The following is a 20,404-nucleotide window of genomic DNA, read 5'->3' as shown; positions in this document are numbered from 1 at the left end:
CACACTGACAACGAGTTCGCTTCCCTTACTCTTATTGTCTGTGATGATATCTCAAACCTTGGCTTCAGAGATCACCACCTCGTCGGCACGGCAAATTCCGTAGTAAACTGGCAGAAAATCCACTGTCTTAGTTCTTCCTTCCATGCGGTTCTTCAAAACTTCAAACTCTGTTAGGTTACGGTGAAACTCTTGACTGAAGCACCGGATACACTTAAGTTCTACGATCTGATGAATTGCGTATTTGGTAACACCAGATCTTAATGAGAAACTCGACGCGACTCAAAATAACAAGCGATAATGAAAAGAGAACATTGTCTGTGGCAATAAGATCAACAGTCTTGCCTAGTCACAAGGACCAAGCTGTACATAAGTCCCTTCAGTTCCAAAGCAACTCCGTTCAGCGTCTCCAAAATCTGACATCAGGTTTCTCGCAGAATGTGGACGTTTCGTTTCGTCTACTTGAATTCCTTGCCAAGAGGAAGGATTCCGGTAGAATTGATGAAATTTATTGGCGTTGTGCTCTGAAACACAGGAAAAAAATGGACAAAATATACAGTAAGGTAGCACATCTCCTATATGCAAACTTTGTTTACACGGGACAAACTGTTTACTCTCGCAATAATATCACTTCTGGTCACGGTAACCAATAAGAAGCCACTTTCGCCAACGCGTATGCGTCATGTTTCTTCGCTGGTCGAAAACTGTCACCTAGGTGGGGTAAGCGCTGAAATGAGGGTGTAATTGTTGCTCGTGATTTCCACCACCCGCGGATGAGTTTCGTTCAGTTAAATTCAAACCACTGCATCCAATGACTCATTCATTGGAACCGGATTGTCCACAGTTTGCGGAATTCGACCTCTAATCTCTGCTCATGACACAGTCTGCCAACCACATCCGCGATATCTGAGGTGTGTCGCTCATTGGACTATGGAGCCAGAGAGAAAATTCTACCCACTCAAATTCGGTTGGTTGACACTGTAGAGCACACTGGCAGGCAGTGTGGAACGCACGCTTCATCGTGAGTGGCCACTGGAGCACTACCGCCCGGTTCCGAATTTCGAAAACGCCTCCAATGGGTGGGTATCGTATCCTTTGAAGACCAGTGCCGTTGTGGCACGGCGCTTGTTCATAGGTTGGAACCTACATTCGTCGTTTGAGCTCACGGGAAAAGTGTGCGAATGTGTATACGTATCGTCAACTAACAAGCCAATAGGAATGGTCACACCAAACGACCAATGATCGTTCGAAGTTGACCTGGCCGATCAAATACTGTGGCGCAAACTGTAAGCGCAAACTGCCCAGCACAGCGAACCAACCAAGGGCTACCAATGTTTACACTAACGCACTACTCATAAGGTTGCTGAAACTTCTTCGACAGCACACGACCGGTTTCGCCCTTCTTGGGGCTCATCAGGTAGGCGCAGTCCCCGAGTTGCCCGAAACCTCATGATCTACTTGAAACCAAATTGCGCGAAACTAGTGATTACACTCACTTGCAAACAACTTTGGTTTCCAGGCAACTGAATTTGCTGTACCAAGCCTCCTCATGCTTGAGTTGGTACGATATTTGAGATATCGCGACACACGTGTATTACGTATATACATGTATCGCGATATTTCGAATAGCATACCAAATGAAACATGAGGCGGCCTGATGCAGCACATTCGGTTGCCTGGAAACATCATAAACGAAAAAATCAGCTGGCTACCAATGTTCCCTTCATGTGCGAAACGTCCTACCCTATCTAATGATCACCAGCCCTCATCATCTAAGTCACCAATTGCCATTCAGCTGAAGTTGAAAAGGGAAGGAGACAAAACACACTACTCACAAAGTTGCTGACAAATTTTGACAGTCCACCATTCGATTCGTCCTTCTTGGGCCCCAGGTTTTTGCCGGTCGATAACTATCGAGTTTTTGTAATTTGCTACATCTCATGTTCCGGTTACGTTGCGTTCGCTTCAGCCGTGTCACTTCCCCAATAACTGTGCTGTGGACGTATCCTGGGAGAGAATATCGTTGATGTCTGTTCCGCTCATGTGGCAGGAATCGCACCTACAACGATTACGAAATCAGGTGTTGTTGCTGTGACAGCCTACTAACACATATGGGATGACCACCGTGATGTTTCCTCTTTGGGAGTTAGTCAGCCGGTTGGTGAACCAGAATGTGAGTTCTATGGATTGATCTCCTAAACAGGAAATGCAGTAGAGGGAACTTCATGACATGCGAATTACTCATCTGACAGGGATCTTTCTCTCCACGAGATTTCCCCTCAGAGGAACTCATTTTAGGAGCATTCGAGCATAAGTTTCTCGGAACCGACAAAAATTGTTCACCATAGAGGACGAGGGTTACCGTTCTGGCAAGATACCTCTGAGGTGATGATTAGTCTCCCTGTTAGCACGCTGTTGAGCACATACGCACAACGTTGGAGGGAACACAACTTCATACGGAAAAACCTTGGATTCGTAGAACGGTGGTTCTTCAGGATTTCCTTACCTACCCGCACTTCACATCTGCGATTTCCGCTCAAATTACTTACAAACATTATCACGAATCTGACAAGAACGCATTTGTCATAGTTGTGTTGTCTGTTCATCTTTTCAGCTTCCATATTAAGTAGTATGTATAATTCCCCGCTCGGAACACAAGAAACACTCACGGTGAACGGTGAAACTGGTCCCTTCTAGAGGTGAATGACCTCTCCGTGGAGACCGACTTTTATCGTACCTTTCAGAGGATCATCTTTCTCGTCCATTAACCAAAGGTTGGGCGATTCCATGAAAATGCTCTCACTTGGGGAGGTCAGCTAATTTACAAGGTCGATTTGCACGTGATTTCATGCATGCTTCCACCAACAGAGAGAGAGAGAGGGCTTTTGTACCAACACAGACTCGAAGATCGGCGCACACAAAATGATGGGGTTGCAATAACCTGATAACCGGTTTACTCGTTTGTTTACACGCCTGCGACGTCTGTACCTCTTGTTTAAAACATAAACTATCTTGAAGCCAAGTGCGTTATCACCGTCATCCATATGGGATGGTGCACTACGTACAGTGCCCTCCCCCGTCGAAAATGCGTTTCTTGTGCACTCTGTAGTCCGTAGTGTTTCCCGTGATCTCTCGGACCAGTCCATTAGACCGGAGCAAACGCAATGCATGGTACGCGTATGGAACAGGGTCGTGTCGTGAAGTCACGTGAAGAACGGTCAACGTCAGCCAATCAGAGGAATGCAGTCTGTCCGGTCACACACAGAAAGTGCGTCATGAAGTCGTTGGGCTGCACTAGGCTACGGGACAACGGTGAATTGGCTTCAAAATGAGGGACAGACTGTCTCTGAAGAGAGGTGACCAGAAGAAGAGAGGTAGCTCTGTCACCATAATTGAATAACGCAAGTCTACTTGTGAGTAATGCCACCAATGGAGTTGAATCAGTGCCAGCACACACATCATAAGAACTTTTGTATCCCAACTATTGGTTGTGGGAAGTGTTCGTTTCGCGAAAATGATACTACAGGACACATGTATGTGCATAAAGCCTGGATTAAAACAAGACAGATGAGCGCAGATCATACTTCATGGCAAGAAAAACCTGGGCCTAACCGTATTGGACACTCTCAAACAGTTTTGAGACACTGTCTCAGTCATCACAGTAAAAAGTACGACTTTCTTGGAGGTCATGGCGCAAAGTAAACACAGGCCCATCGAAGCGGGGTGGGGACAGAAACTTGCATCTGGTAGTTTTGTAGTGTGAGCATCAACTGATAAAAATATTCCAGTGATTGAGAATGCCCCAGCTTTTACACTCAACGACAAAGCGGGTTGTCTAGATATCACCAAAACACTTAGACGAGTTAGCAACAGTGGAAATTCGATGGCCTCCGGTTCTGTGCTTCACGATAAAGTGCATCGAAGCGCCATGAATTTTTCATTGTCTATCTGCCGGTCATTTTTCTCATTTGCGCAAGTCCCATGCAGGTCTTGTCAGATCCATCAGCAAAGTAATTACTGACACAAATGATTGGTTGTCCATCCAGAGAGATCATATCCGGTCCCATTTCGAATAAGTTAGAAAAATCCCGTCAGTTTGTTTCCATTGTATCTGTGTGGAACATTTTAACGAAAGTACGGCTGGAGGGGTGTTCCCCGAGAGAGCGCATTTCCTACGAGAGCGCGAATTTGGCCAGTCCCGATGGTGTGGTCTGACTGCACTCTGTCGTATATGGTGATATATATTGGCATTAGGAAATTGTCCTCAGCTGGAATTCAGCTGTATCATACAACGCCCTTGAAACTATCGGCTTAGTTTTATTCAGAAAAACGAGGGGCTGTTGGACTTTCGTTACTGGGACTCGAAGAATCGAATCGAGGAGGGTAGTTTATTAGTTCAAACTGTCTTACGTGTGTTCCTAGCTTGAGTCCAGCTCATGCGTCAACCCTGGACGAATAGGCCCGCGTGACCCAGTACGTCAGGCCACGAATGACGAATAATTAGGTAATCTGAGTTCGAATTCCAATGGACGTTTTTTGGTTGATGTTCGTTAGGGGGTCAGATAGTTCTACCAAACTGCTTGGCCAGTCTGAGTAGACGTGTCGAGGGGACAATATAAATGCCACAAAGGAGCGCGAAAACTTATGCTTACCAACGAGTGTTTTAATGTTCTCATTGTACCCACTGTATTCTGCCGGCATTACTGCCTGCAATCCGGGTATCCTCTCATACGCTTTCCGCATGCTGTTCTTCGTGTGTATAATCTTGAAAGAAGAATGAAAAAACAACCAATCGGGGCAAAGTTATTCCATAAAATCAGGTGATGAAAAACAAAAAGCATTCGTCTGGACCGTACACATGGTACTGGATAACTGTCGGGACCATGAGACCAGCTTCTCTTCTCCGTCTCTTCCTATCTCACCTCGCGCTGATGGACAGACTTTCAGAGACTAAAGTTTGCTGCCTTATTTCGTCCCGTTATTGACTGATCATACATAATTGTCCATTCAACGGCCAGTGGGTCTGGCTCATGTTCCTTTGCTAATCTCATCCAAAACTAGTCTAGCATATAATGACAGACAAACTTCAACTGGGCAGTCCCACCAGGCTTGGTCACGTGCCATGTCCAAAACGTTTTCTAACAAGCACGAATTCATTCATCTGTAACACCCCTTCGGTGCTTAACTGCCATGCCACCCGAAGGAAGCATGAGGGCTGGGATACTGCCAGGTTGCTCAACCCTAGACAGAGGAAGTCGAGAAGCAGAGGGGGTCGGGTTCGAACCACGGACCTTCCGCTCTAACCACTTGGTCCATCTCGCCCCCGCACAAGCGCAAATTAGGTAATGCACTATAAAATCTATTTCGAATATGAATAAAAACATAAAAATGTCCACAGCAGTACGAAATTCACGGAGCTCAGAATTTTGATAGTTAATTCCGATTAGCGGATCCACCCGTCTGGAGCATCAACAATGAAGCGTATGTAAGGTATCTGAAAGTACCTTCTTAGGTCCTTTGTCGATAGAGCATACGCACACTATTTTCAAGATTGAGGCTAGTGGTCAAGTTTACAGCACACTTGCACGGATTCGAATCCGAGTCGTCGAGACGGAAGTCTTCGATTTGAACTATTTGGTTGACGGAAACCTGGGGATTGCGCCTACCTGATGAGCCCCAAAAGAGGCGAAATCGGTCGTGTGCTGTCGATGGATTTTCAGGAACCTTGTGAGTAGTACAGTACAAAAGCATTCTTAGCTGTCCTTACGGGTACTCCACCGGCAGTGATCGGATGTCATATGACAGAGGTCACGCCATAGTGAACCACAGATTCGTCAAAAGAAAACCCTGTATTTTCCGGCAGCCCGATTCGCTTAGAACGATGGTCGGGCCATAAACATAAAAATATCTGCGCAAGACTCCATGAACTTTCTCCGCTTGCCATCGTTGACCCTAATCGACTAAATACAACCAAGGGGAAATTGCAGTTCCGCGGTATCCAACTCGGGTGTGTTACGACTCATTGGAGGCGCTCAAATAGTTTTTTGGTCTAACACTGAGAGTTGCAAGTGTTGACAAAATTCTCTGTGCGGTCTGCATTGGAACCCCCTATTGGCTTGTAGATTTTGTCATGTAAGTGAAATCAACCTAGGCCGAACAGCTGAGAAGCACTTTATAACTGTCTCATTCTTATTGACAATCTTGAGCAATGTGCATCTCACGAGTCTTCACGGAGATTCGAAACCGCGATCCCCCTGTCAGTGACTAAACACCGAATCGTCCAGCCACTAGCAGCTGATATTTGGTTTGTTTGCAACCTCTCCTGAACATATTGATTGAAATAATTCCCAAGCTCCGTACAGATTTGCAAGCCCTGGAGGTACAGTTATTCCACTGGGGTATGAGTTTCCACATCAACCCAAGTCATTGATCTGCTTTAAACAATCCTGAATCTCGCAAGCTCTATCGGGTTTTCACGGGGGCAATTTTTGTTCAATTATTCACCGGGAACACTGTTCCAGTATTCGCGATTTGGGGGCTCGTGGTGGGTATAGCCCAAGAAGCCTATATGGTACATCATTCTGTCTGTCGTAACGCAGACGACGTGAGCTGTTCCCGAATGGCCGGATATGAGGAGTGATATGTGAACGCCACCCAGATGATCGTTCAGCTGTAGTACCCTTCGGTACCTAACTGCCATGTCACCCGAAGGTTGCATGAGGACTGGGCTACTGCCAGGTTGCCCAAGCCTAAACAGGGGAAGTCGAGACGCAGAGGTCCGGTTCGAACCACGGACCTTCCGATCAGTAAATTCGCGTTCTAACCACTTGGGCCATCTCGCATCCCCCCCAAAATGATACGTGGTAACCATCACATAGCAGTTGTTCAAACATCGTACACTCATACTAATCGGTACATGTGGTCCTAGTTGAGAATCTCCCTCGAGGAAACCACACTTTCCGACCTTACAAGCAAATAGGACAATACAAGCCACGTTTTTACAATAAAGCAGACTCCGAGACCGGTGAAGAACTTTGTGACCCTCAATTTCAAAGGCCACCCAACACAAAGACCGGGCTTTGAACAAGTCTACTGTTACATCAAATAAAGTATGAGTGCCTCTGACTAGGTCTATAGATGGTATCCCCAGTAGCACTACCAACTCGCTTTTCAGTCCAAACTTGTGTGTGATCTACCTGTTACGCCTTCTATGTTCCCATCCAGACCCAGGGCGCTCTAAATAACCTATAATCACACCGATTGGACGAGCCAGCCACGTATCATACGGAGACACCGATTGGCCAGAATGCGAGCCAATCAGGATCGAGTATTTTTTAGCTCGGCGCTTCTCGCAGCATCACAAGGATTTTAGTGTGGCCTTGCGGGAAATTCCATGATAATTCCATGATTACATTTGTGGCAATTTTTCTTAGTTTCCATAAAGCTTTTCCAAAGCTACTGGTCTTTTGATTACCCCATTAGGCGAAACAGGAGTCCAAGATCCGACATAAGGACTGTTATACCGCCCGAAATACATGACACCTCCCTAAATCATTACTGCATGCAATTTTATGCCACAAGAGAGTTTTAACATGCCGCAATAACATTAATGGGATATCATTTGGGCAAATGCCAGGGATACCATGAAATATCACATAACTCAGGCCACTCCACGAGAAGCATTACGAACCCCCAGAGAGATTGAATTCTTCTCAGCACTAGGAACGTGTTTTCATGGGCCAATAAAAGCAAAATTAATGACTCGTTGCATGCATGATTCGACTTCAAAGGAAAACAGACCAACTTACTTCGTTTCGGTGGTCACCAATATCAGTGATACTTGATACCTGAGCGACACTGTCTCAGTATTTTTGCGAACTAACCTCGTGTCAACGGAAATCGATATTATCCATGCTGTCTAAGAACGGAGTAGACTGACACAATTGGCGGCCTTTTTGGAAATCCGAGATTGGGCTTGTAACATCGTAAATCAGCTTCAATGATATCACAGTTCAGTAACTCGAAGGCTTCATCTGTGAATTTGTCAGTAGGCCGGAGCAAAATTGCCTCCGCTTTGTAAACACTTGTTGCAGATTAAACAATTCTGCAATTTTGTATCCTTGAGTCACGTGAAAAAAATCAAATGAATTTTCGTCAAAAAACTACTCCGAAGTGACCGAGTGAATTTGTTCTTCTCTGGGGTCGGACTCTTCTAGAATCTACCTAGTCGTCGGACGAACCACCACCATCCATCTGGATACAGCACACTCAAAAGAGGTCACTTTGAAGCGTACTCTAAGAGGCCTGTCTCCCTCTGGGAAACTAGTTTAAAGGACAGATCGAAAGTTGTCTTCTGTAGAGTTAGGAATTCACTACAGGAGTAGGTTTCAGTTGATCAGCGAAAAGTTTTTATTTCTGGAAGTTGGTTTCGGGGGATCAGATTCCTGAAAATAGCTTCAGAATTTCGGAGCGTACTAGGAGCCATCAGCGAAATCGCTTTATGAAGGCTGTCGAATCTCCCAGCCACTAATGCCACCTGCCAATTGGACACTGAAACAAGAAATCATTGAGGAAAGTCCACGATCGACGTCCATTCGCGGTTCAGAAGTGATACCAACCAATCGCTCGGCGCGGACCGGATGGTCTTGATTCAAGGTCAAAAATGGGCATTAAATGCAATGATCATCCCTCAGTTTTGCAATTTCCTGTTCGCAATAATGCTGTCGTGTTCTTGTTGGGTACGTCTTTTCCCGTCACCAAAGCTCTTGAGGCCGTGTTTGACATCAGTTGTGAAGAAGGGCTTCTACAAAGAAGCTAGCAATCCAGTGTACTTTGAGAAGAAACCGCTTTCAGTATACTCCAGAAGGAAGGTGGCACTGTGACCTCCAAAGGGGCACTCAGAGCTAGTCTTTCCAGTATTGGAGAATATATGTATCACGTGACGGCTGTTTGATTATGATATACTACAAGCGTAAGCAAAAACCGCTAGCTTTGAGTGATTGTGTTCTTGTTTGGAGATCCTGAATACATTTCTGTCTATTGAACAGTTCAACCGCTGATACATCACGCCTTCCAGATAACATTTCTGTCTATTGAACAGTTCAACCGCCGATACATCAGGCCCTCTAGATGGCATCTGCAGTGGCTGGTGACTGGATTCTCCGACAGGCCCATTGTCCGCAGATATTCGTGGCTCCTCTGGTCTCATACTTCTCATCACTGATCTCGTTGCCTTAAGCCTCATACATGTTGGAATTGAATGCGTCTCTAGAAAATTTGGCCACTCGTAGGTAGTCGGCGATGTTCGTGGTATGGTGATTTCAGTGTAGACATTTGGTCAGGACCTCTACCTCATCCCCACAAACACACCTTTGTGTATCAAAGCTGTTTCGTAAATTCGACCAACCCATTTCCTAACTGCTGAACGTATTAGCTTTTGATCAATAATCAAATTCGGGTTCTACTGCTTGTTCATATACATCCGGCTGCTTACATGTTTTGCTGATAATACGTCGACTCCCGATGGGTGGGGCTTCCCAAATATCGATTAGCACTTGTGGACTCTGTGGAACTGGCGACAGCCAGGCGTGACGAGTATTCACGTGTAGCCACTGAGGATGACTGCAAAAAAAGTAGTGTCCAGGTGAGCTTAGACCAGAGGCTGGATCCCGAGAAGTGTAGCCACATGGATGCTTTAGTCTTTATTGAGACGACCCAGATGGGCGCAGAGGAATCGGACCAAACTCGTGGCTTTGTATTTTGCAAGGATCGATGAGCAATCAGAGAAAAATTTCCGATTATCCATCAACAGTCGGATGAGCGTATGAATAACGTAACAGCTAGTAAGATCACGAATCACACATGAGTGCAGGATCCAGAAGTAACATCGCGATACTGGCGATCAAGGACCGAGTACCCGACTCTTCCATATCCTCTTAACGAGGCCCACCAGCGAGTAGAGCGCTGGAATTTGGGATCTGGTCATACTTTTTCATCAAGTGTTCAATTATATATAGGCCGTTCGAATGAACTTGCGTTCTTTTCAAGGCTAATCTGTCCTAGTTTTTACAATTTGTTATCGCCTCTGTGCACCTATATCCGTAAGCATTACATTGTGACAGCTGCTTCAAACAAACAGCTGTACTTACTTTATCCTTTCACCTTTCCAACATCGTCGAGGCTGGCGCGTGCGCTCACAATTTACGTAAACCTAAATCGCACATCGTTCTACCCGCGGACTGTGAGCCTGTCATTACCCACCTTAGACTTGCTCGTCAGCTTTCTCTTTGAACGTGCCTCCTTTTACACTACCACTGTATGTACTGGATGGCTATTGCTGAAAAATTCCTCTTGGATGCATAAATTCCCTTTGAGTCGACTGTGATTCAAGGAGCGACTGTCAAATTTTGACGGGCGGAAATTGTGCTACTACCACGCCCAAAGTAGTGTAACGCTACTTTGAAATTCAAGCCCCGAGGGACGTCAATGGGAAATAGTCTCACTTACACGCTCTCGAACTTTCGAACTCATCCAAATCTCCACGAATTTGAATATAATATCCATGACTTTCGGTTCATTATAGTAAATTACATGTCTAACACGAATTGGGTAGGCATCCTATAAACATACGTATAAAGTATATGTTGGGCTGGAAATCGACGGGAATTACCCTCCAAACTTTCGACTCCAGTCTCATTTCCTTCTGATTACTGCGCAAAACAAAGTGCTTTTTACCAACCCCTGTCAGGTCAAAAAAGAATATAAAACCAGCAATTTGTGAAACCGGATCCAACAAAAACCGGTCGACATCCATATAGCTGAAGCATCGCAAACTGGATGGATTGACAACATCCATGTTCCAGTTACCTAAAAAGGAAATATGGTAATACATTTGGAGTTGTATCTCAGTTACGAACTCACCTAACCGAATCAGAATCACAGACAGGCCTTCTGTAGTTCTTCCCAAGTCCAGCACTACGCTTTGGGAGGTGGAGGGAGGGTGCAACAAACAAGAGAATAGATATGAGTCGATGAACGTAACGGGGCTAGTCTTTGACAAGGTCAGTTCGCATCTGTCTGATTGGCTGAAGGAATATCTCATCCTGGACCTCGGTTATGCAAAAGAAACTACACTGCGCTGACTGCCCATTCCAACGATAACCAGCTGCTAGAACCTGTTTGCTTTTTGCGAGTTGGTGAGGATACCGAGGGTCATATTGTGTGCTTTCACGTGAAACCCCTTTTCACAAAGCACCTTCTACGAGTCCCAAAGGAAGCTATTTACTTAGTGTGGATGTATAGTCAAAGGGCAACAACGATCTATCTTTCTGAATCTATGCGGAAGTTTGTGCCCACATCTTTTTGAGATTTCCATCTCGTTCACGGCCATCCCCTGCAGGTATTTTTTCTTCTTTCTCAGGCTCAGAAAGTTCACTTTTTGACCAATCAGCTCTGTGACCAAATTTCAGACGTGATAAAGTGTAATTCGGTGGGTACTGCCACTGAGGTTCTAATAGGTGACTCGTTCGCCTCGTGGATGACCTCCTGAGACCCATTACTGAGTTATACAGTAGTTGCTATACAACACAACGACCGACTATCATTTCACTATCGTGGTAAATTTCAAGCCAAGTCACCCGGAGAGAACCACGATGATGTCCTAATAAACGCCCGCGAATTGAGGTTACTTCCTTTCCAAAAGCCACAATAGTGCTTCTAGTGGGTATGTAGTTTTCTTGAAGAGCAGTGACACTCTGAAGCTACAGTAGATGCTCTTCAAAGAGAAGATCAGCTGTTATTGGAAGCGTCTAGTGGGAGCTGCTTAACCGTCTCTGTGTGCGTCATAACTCTCTTTGACAATAGGAAGACTGTGTGTAGCACAACCAGGGCTTAACTCATTTTTGACCAAGGTGGCTACACTGGATCTATGCCGCTGGTTGGTCCCTATTTTCTGACTTTCTTAGCTTCTCCCAATTCCACGAGGGAAGGGGCCGTTAACCGCTCTCTAATAAGGTTCTTTTCTTGTGAAGTGGATGTTAGACGGCTCATTATGAAAGCGACATATCACGCTATCATCCTAAAGTGTGTCACTCACCATTGGTTTACGTTATAGCTCCTTTGGCATACTTTGAATGTGCATTTTCTCCAACCCGGTGGGCTGATCCAAACAGATGGTGTCATGCCTGACGGGAGACAGTCTTTGAAATCACCAGAGGGAATCTCATCCGTCCAAAGGGCTACATTACAAAACCGCATCGCGGTAGACTACTTTATGCCATGGTTTGGATACTACATACCGTATGACAAACGCCACAAGTTGGTTAGGCCCACTCATTGCAGAGTCCAGTTTGATGGCCCCAACCATCCGTTCAGGTGCGTGAGTGGAGCAATCTCACAGGAAGTTTCAATCAACTAACAAACCAAGGGAGCCTACAGCAAGTTACAAATCTACGCTGGAATACTATACACAGTTGTACTGGTTAGTCTGCGGGGCTTGACCGAACCGAACTTGAGGATGGTTGCGTGCATACACCGCAGTTTTAACTAACTTCAGTTCTACGTAACTAAATGTACAGGTGTGCCCTGTGAACGCTACGAATACACGTTCTACACACCTTCCAAAATCATCATCTGACAACTTGTATGAATTAACACAGATAGTGACACATGTATCTAAATAATTCACCAGTTATTTTCAAAAATGAAACCCAAAGATGTAGATCACTTGGAACAATAGGTTACCATCAAGGTCACAGGTTCACCACAGCGTCACATGATCAGAACCGTGTCCACAAAATTTTGGTATCAACACTTCCTGAGCATAAAGTGTTGGTTGGTAAACTCTGGTGAGTAAAGATCAATCGAAGGATAGGAATTACAAACTTCGGTGATGCGCTAACACGTAAACCGATTCACCTGGATGCCCCCCATTCCATGGGGGGCGAGATGGCTCAAGTGGTTAAAGCGCGGATTTACTGACCGGAAGGTCCGTGGTTCGAACCCGATATCTACTTCTCGACTTCCCCCGACTAGGCTCGAGCAACCTGGCAGTATCCCAACCCTCGTGCTCCCTTCGGCAAGGCATAGCAGTTAGGCATCGAAAGTGTGCTACAAGTGAACTCCATGGCAAGTTCGAAAAGGTTGTCTGACATTTGAAGATGCTAGTTCACGAGCTGTCGTCAGTACTGTGTCTTCGGCCACGCGTTCTGATGGTACATTTCCGTACTAGGGCAAGAGGAGTGACCAATTACACTCTGGCGCCACAGATGTCTGACAAGCTAATTTCGAAATGCGGTGAGCTGAACCGGATGTGGACCCGTGGACTCGCCTCAAGGTGGAAATCAAATTCTCCCTGGTGTCAGACGCCTATAACCGGTGGGAATAGACATAAGAGCTTTTTTGCAGAACGGTAGGCTACAGATTTTCAAGTACATCGTGAAGTTCGACCAATTTCAACGGCTGGATCAGTAAACGATCGTTTTCGTAAACTCGTCTTTCTCTTGCACAGACGTAATACGCTAATCATAAGATTTCTGAAAACTCTTCGACAGCCCGTGACCAGTTTCGCTCCTCAGATAGGCACGGTCGTCGAGTTTCCGTCAACAACCTTGTGTTCCACTTTAACCCAAAGTGCACGAAATTAGCGAATATACACTCACTTGCTAATTTGATGTATTTGGTTTCCAAGTAGAACATAACGTTGACGGAAACTCGGGGACTGCGCCTACCTGATGAGCCCCAAAAAGGGCTAACCGGTCGTGGGCTGTCGACGGATTTTCAGCAACCTTATGAGTAGTACATTACAAAGCTATACATGTATCCGGATATCTCGAATATCGTAGCGACTGAAACATGAGGCGGCCTGGTGCAGCACACTTAGTTGCCTGAGAACATCACAAACGAGAGATTCAGCTGGGTTCCAGGTGAGTCTCTCGAGAAACCAAATTAGTTTGCAAATGAGTGTATATACGTTGTTCTTACTTTTATCCCACCGGAATTCCTAGTTAATAGAACAATGCACCCATCACCACTGTATCGTGTGGGGACCGGATGACGCGGCCAGTGCATCAAACGGTTTGTGCGGCCCATGTAGGTCACCGGACATCTGCCATATTTTGTGATTAATTTTGCCGATTACCTGGACCACTGTATCAAGCGCACATCGATCGATCGCTCTTATCCCTCACCGCACGCATGACACACACACACACAGCTGTATCGTTTGAACCCGTCTGTGTTGCACTCTTGCCAAGCCGTCGATCAGACATACCAGCGCAATCACTTCGCACTGGGTGGACGTGACGGCAGCTCGAACTCAGCCAGCTGCATCCACAAGGCGTTGACTTCATCTGACTCCGGCCATCAACTGCCCAACCTGTGGCTCTAATGGAGTGTAACCTATCTTTGCTAAAAAGCCGGGAAGCAATACACAGCTGTTTCATCTTTACTGATAGTCATCATCAGTGCTTGAACCACGTGACTTCAGGGAGTCTCGAACCAGCAACCTCCCGGTCAGTCGTTTGAACACTTAGCCTTTCGACAATGTGACTCTGTCCATCTCAGCTTGATGTTCGCGCGTCCATTCCTATATTTTCATGTGTTTTGTCTCTCGAAGCAATATGCAGTACTAATATTCCATTTATTTTAATGAAACTAATTCATTGACCAACTGCTGGACAGTCGGGTGCAGTCCCCAAATAGTCGTCCACTTTGTGTTCTACTTGAACTCATATTTTGGTTTAAAAACAAACTGGTGTGTAAATGGGCGTATATCACCACCTTTGTACAATTTGGGTTCAAGTAGAACATGAGTTTGACGAACCTTTGCCGTCTTGTTATGGTGCCCGGGCTTCAGTGCTGCAATGATCCTGCGAACTACACTGGCTAGAAATCAGTTTTGTTTAGGTTCAGCCATGCTAGAAGAACAAACGGGATTGGACAACAACGAGTCCTTGTACTACAAGGAGTCGCTGTATAAAACGGTCTGGGGGTACTATTTGTATCGACAGGAGTGTAAGCGAGCCCAGTTTGTCACCTGAGCCGGTTTTTATAATGTAGTCAAGTGCGACTCAAAATGTAGCTGATGTGGGATGGAACATTAGGAGGCAGACAGCTATACTCTACCCACCACATCCTCGGGTTAGGACACCCGTCAACGGCTACTTATATCAGGCTGTCTGGTCGCTCGCCTCCATAAAACTACCTCATGATGATGATGACGATGATGAGGATGATGACGACGGTCGTGATGTCTGAGCTAACCTCACCTATTGCAGCTGACAGCAATGGCGTCAAAAATATATGTCAGTACTGGCCTACTGAAATGACTCTGGAAAACGGGTAAGGAGAGATAGAATAAGAGACACGTAAAAAACGTTTGAAAGGGCGGTGTGGGCGGTGGACGCTTTTCGCCTGATCTCCCTGCTGTATGCAGTAGATAAGGTGACGCGGCTGGTTATATTACCCGGCATGACAATATTGTTAGTTGTATCATGGTTTTATGTGGGCTGGGATACTCACACCTAAACAGAAGGACGTTTAGGTTCCCTCACCTAGACAGGAGGACGATTAGGGTCCTCAACCAAAGCCTTTGTCTCAAAAGCCTAACTGCAAGACAGCGGTGTTTGACCAGAAACGCGAGTACATCACAATCCTCAAAGAACAAATCGCCACACATGTTCTAACTTCCAACCTGGATGGCCAGGGGACTTTGTTGGTCAAATCTCTCTAACCAATGACCGACCTGGTATGATGGACTCTGCCAGTGTCGCTTGGACACTCCTCAGTGTAGCTCAGTGGGTCACAGGGTCAAACAAACTGTCACATCACTGTCAGGTCCAGTCTACTGGTGACGGTAATCCAAGGCCACTTGAGGTCACTAATCTTCGATAGATTTACAACCGTGATTATCGTACCCGATTGTTGTTCAACTGTTGCAAGTACAATCAGACGTTGTACAGTTTCGGAGACTCTATAAACACTAGTGCCATTCCCTCTGGCGGTAATTGCTGTGCGTACCACACCGGTGGAATTTGAACCCAACGAGAATTAAAACTCACTCCGTTTAGTTAAGTAGTCCGTTAGTGCATGAATAACTGCGATTTCGGCCCATCCATTTCGGGGCAAGATAGCCCAGACTTGGACAACTCTACTGACAATACTTTTGACGCCCGAGGGCCCATCGAAGTCAATCTGCCGTCACAACACTCTGGCTGCTACCTAAGAACAGAATGAGTTGCCCCGACAACAACCAATCAACCTTGTACTGAGACATGCATCCTATCAAACGCGAGACATACGAGACTAATTTTGACCGGCAGTGGTGTGTGGTGAGCTATTGAATCCCTAGAGGACAAGCCCCAACGATGTCCATCATTGCCGGTAGACGAAAAACCTGGTAAGCACTTTAACTAGCAGCTGAAATGTTGAAGTATCTTGGGTCCCCGTTTACTTTATACTTCAAAGAGTGATACGGCTTTGGAAGGATCTCCCGCAAGATGTAAAGTGTAGTGCGAAAATCGCAGTTACTTGGATATGCAACACACATTTTGCACAGTGCATCCATGCTCAACGTATGGATGGGATGAACAGTCGCCACACAGGCTGTCAGTTAATTTCTCGATTAGAAAGTCACTCCCAAGTCAGTGACCTTGTGGTTTGACCTTGGCTGGTTTGTAGACAACCACACTTGTACCTCCCGGTGGAACAACGACACATCCTCCTACTATTTTGGCCAATCCTGACAGGTCACGTGATTGAAAAAAAGCCAAACACTCACCCGGACTTGAGATAGTCATCCAAAAGTGGATCGTTCAGGGGTGGAAAGTCAAACCATCGTGGAGCCCCAAGCTCTTTGGACGCACGAATCGTGCAAAAATTGTCCAGGCGTTGTTGCGCCTTGGCATGATTGTATTTTGCGTAGCGAAGAAACGGAATCAGTAGGTGGTGTTCTGAAAAGAATATCAGAGGAGTAGGAAATGCTGACCGAAACTCAGGATGACCGATCAGTAAGATATGACCTTCATGGTTAAACGGGATTGGTTTAGCTTCTAATTGAGGGGGGAGTTCCCGCTGCTTGTCACGAGGCCTATTCAAGCCTCACATATGAGTAGCATCTTACACCGTCCCACCTTAAGATGCTGAACACAGGAAGCAATTCGATACAGACATCGTCAAAATCATATAACTGAGGTCACACACACTCAATGACCTTCACTACTGAAATGTCTCCAACCTGCAGGCGCAAACATGCACTGAGTAGAGTAGTACTCACACGGTTAACTGCGGTAGTTCTGCACAAAGCGCACTTTTGCAGCTAGTTTGAAGCTGGCGTGTAGAACGCTCCCAAACTTTGTACTGTCAAATGAAGCATTCTAAACAGTTTCGACATATCGTAGCAATTGTCAAGTGAATTGAGAGACTTGTTGACAATATTGGTTAATTTCCGGATTCTCCGAATAAAATGTGACCAGTTGTTGACTCATCATCACCGATTCATATGCTGAACAATGCCGAGTGGATGAAAATGGACGAAAGCCACTAATGCCAAGGTTTCTGTCATCTGCATCGATCTACACTCATCAGTGAGGTTTTGAGACATTATCAGACCCAGGGATTGGATGAAAATTACAGCGTTCGAAGCTGCAGCCTATCGATCGCGGTCAGGCTCATCCCATCCCGTGATAAGAGCTTGTGACCTTAAAGCGCTAACGCTTTTAAGGGCTGCTCTAACGTAAATAAGTCTCGATATTCATGTTTTTACCGTCACAGGGCCTTCGCAAATCGTTGTAACAAGATTCAAATCAGGCCCTTGGTTTCGTGGTCACAGAATCCTCTAGAAAACATACTATCTATTGATTGAGCAACTCCATAGTTGCAAAATCAATGCATGACCGTTTGTGATGGGTACGGCAATCGTTCTAGTCAAACACAAGCGCGCTGATGGTCGACACTGACCTGAAAATAGGATCGGAGGTCAATGATAGTGGAACTGGGACGAAACAGTCGATCACCACTGTTAGATGTCTAAGTCATCAGGAAAGAGATGGGGATTGTCGCAACCCAGTGATCGTATCAAGGCCTGCATCCAAACTCCACTCAGGAGAAATTAAACGCATTACAGCAATGCTGAACTGATAAAGAGAATATAATCTATTTACGGTATTACAGAACGGTAGATGTCCAAGCGATTCGACCAAACAAAGTTTGAACTGGAACTGAATGAAATAACACGACGCGGAAATCAGAAAAAAATGACCTATCCTTGATATTCATATAGAAAGAGCATGAAGGTCACACGTTTGACCTGAGAAATGGGTGAGTCCTGGTGTGCGGAACTTTAAGACAAGGAAAGCAATTTCTGGAAGCACAGCACTCCACAAACTTCCACGTTGAACTGGACCCATTCTACGCACCAGTACGCGCAAACGACCAGCAAATTAAATGGAGTCAACTATCGGACGAAACAAACAAAGAGAGAGAGAGAGAGGAATCCTGGAACTCATCAGTAATGGACACGGAACTCAATCCAACAACGACCAATGCACGGGAGCAGAAGAGACCGAGGTCAAAGATCATGGTACATCAACCAATGAGATCAACCAACGGGCCAACCAACAGAAACGCCCAGTCAAGCAGCCAATCTTTGGTGGAGGTCACTGTCGGCCAGCAGCACGTATATTACCACATGCGGCACAACCAACGTACCGCTAGGCTCCGCTCCCCAAAGACCCGTTGATGAAATCGCCTTGATTGGTCAGGAGAATTTGCAACCGGTCATGGACTGTCGAAGGGTTTTCAGCAACCCTATGAGTAGTTTCCTTTAAGAAAAAACTAACATCTTTCAATCAGCTAGAAGAGTCTCAAGTTTGTTGTCAAAACTCTGTTGAAAATCAGTAAGATAAAGCTTTCCATCAGGGCTAAAAATCCGCAAACAAAGCACAGACTCACCACATGGGAAAGTGATATGCGGTAACGATTTAATCCACCGTCGAAAACTCTCCACGTGTGCATCGATGTGCTCCGGTTGCTCTCGCAACTCTCGTTTCGCTTTTGCTTTCAAACTCGGCGACAGTAACTCACGCGATGATGAGGCCATAATCGATCAGACCGGGTGCAAACTGGAACAAGGTACTCAGTAAGCCACTCACGGGACTCTCGGACTCGATCGAGCCTGGGACATGCTCAATTTAAGAGCACATATATATATACATGCGTACTTAACCTAAGCTATGAAGGCAGCCTGAAAGATGCACTCTGTTCTCATCATGTGATACGAAAAGACACGTTATTTTAGTACCATATAACAATGGAATGTGCATACCTGCGGAGTAGACGAGCGCACACATCGGTCGAAACGCTGTGACCTTCGAAAGGCATTTGTTCTATACTACTTTTCGAATAGACCAGTAGTGTGCGATTTCCGCTCAAGGGAATTCTAAAATGCTGCTATCAGCGGTGCGAAACACGCGATTTGAACCAGCTGACGCCGATTAAAGCCCGCACATTCTGGTAAGATACGTGCATGTCGAGTGTGTCGAGTGGTGTTGAGTTTGCCGCGAGAAACTGGATGAATAAATACACAATTGTTCTCGAAATCTGGTAAAAAATGATTGGACGAATTTCAGTACAAATGCATAATCCTACAGTTTCTACTCGATGGAAGAAGCAAAATCTATCTTGAATGGCTCTGCATACTTGTTCGTGACGATAACTGTTGTCATCTATAAAGGATCCGGGAAGGTTTATGTATCCTGCCTGTCCTTGTATCAAAAATATCAGCGCGTTGCAGATTTCTGACCTGATTGAGTAGCTCAGCGAAGATGCGGGAACAGCTTTAAGGCAACGGTTGGTGAGTAACAAGAGTATAACAGCAGATATTCAGAGTAAGGGGAGGTATAAGCGACGCGGTCATCAGAGCATCAGCCGAGAGAATCACAAACGGCTCAGTTGTTGTCCGTTAGAAAGAAAGCGACAGTTGCATCAGTAGGGGAGTATGCAGAAAATGCAGGGCAGCGGAAGAAACACCTGGTTGACCGGACACGCGCCCGCTTCGAATCGAGCGGGTTAGACTGCTATCAGACCGAGGATCAGCGATTGCCTCCTGTCTGTGGTGGCCTCGTGAGCTGCAAACCTGACTACTTTGACCGTAGCTGAGACGGTGGACGGGGATGCCAACTAGGTTTGTGTGGTGAGATGGGACAGAGAGACAGATACAGGACTAGTAACATAGTGGTAGACGATATGCCTACGCTTAATCCATCAATTCGCACTTGACACCCAAACACAGCGAATAACAAATAGGGGAAACATCTGGTTACTTATAAGTAGTCGGTGAAAACTCAAAGTTTCATGGCCACGTCACACTGGTCATCAGGGGGTTGTAGAGATCGCAAGCTATCAACAAAAC

The 20,404-nt window shown here is 45.8% G+C and overlaps 2 protein-coding genes across 2 annotated transcripts; both read right to left on the bottom strand.

Annotated features, from left to right (window-relative positions):
* Positions 1-342: 342 nt before the first annotated feature.
* T265_08309 (hypothetical protein) lies at positions 343-4,064 on the bottom strand (the record flags this gene model as incomplete). The annotated part of the gene is made up of 3 exons (XM_009174065.1): positions 343-521; positions 1,494-1,673; positions 4,016-4,064. 3 exons carry the CDS (start codon positions 4,062-4,064, stop codon positions 343-345), a joined length of 408 nt encoding a protein of 135 aa, XP_009172329.1.
* Positions 4,065-5,238: 1,174 nt separating this feature from the next.
* T265_14533 (hypothetical protein) lies at positions 5,239-19,093 on the bottom strand (the record flags this gene model as incomplete). The annotated part of the gene is given in 10 exon segments (XM_009174075.1): positions 5,239-5,356; positions 6,573-6,961; positions 10,504-10,614; positions 10,667-10,863; positions 10,918-10,971; positions 12,973-13,104; positions 13,750-13,804; positions 13,811-13,880; positions 16,775-16,946; positions 18,946-19,093. Coding segments are annotated over 10 exon segments (1,446 nt in total).
* Positions 19,094-20,404: the final 1,311 nt, after the last annotated feature.

Source organism: Opisthorchis viverrini (assembly GCF_000715545.1).
Source record: "Opisthorchis viverrini unplaced genomic scaffold opera_v5_209, whole genome shotgun sequence".
In the NCBI taxonomy this organism is placed as follows: domain Eukaryota; kingdom Metazoa; phylum Platyhelminthes; class Trematoda; order Opisthorchiida; family Opisthorchiidae; genus Opisthorchis; species Opisthorchis viverrini.
The sequence above is the reverse complement of the archived record's forward strand: the minus strand, read 5'-3'. Positions and strand labels throughout refer to the sequence as shown.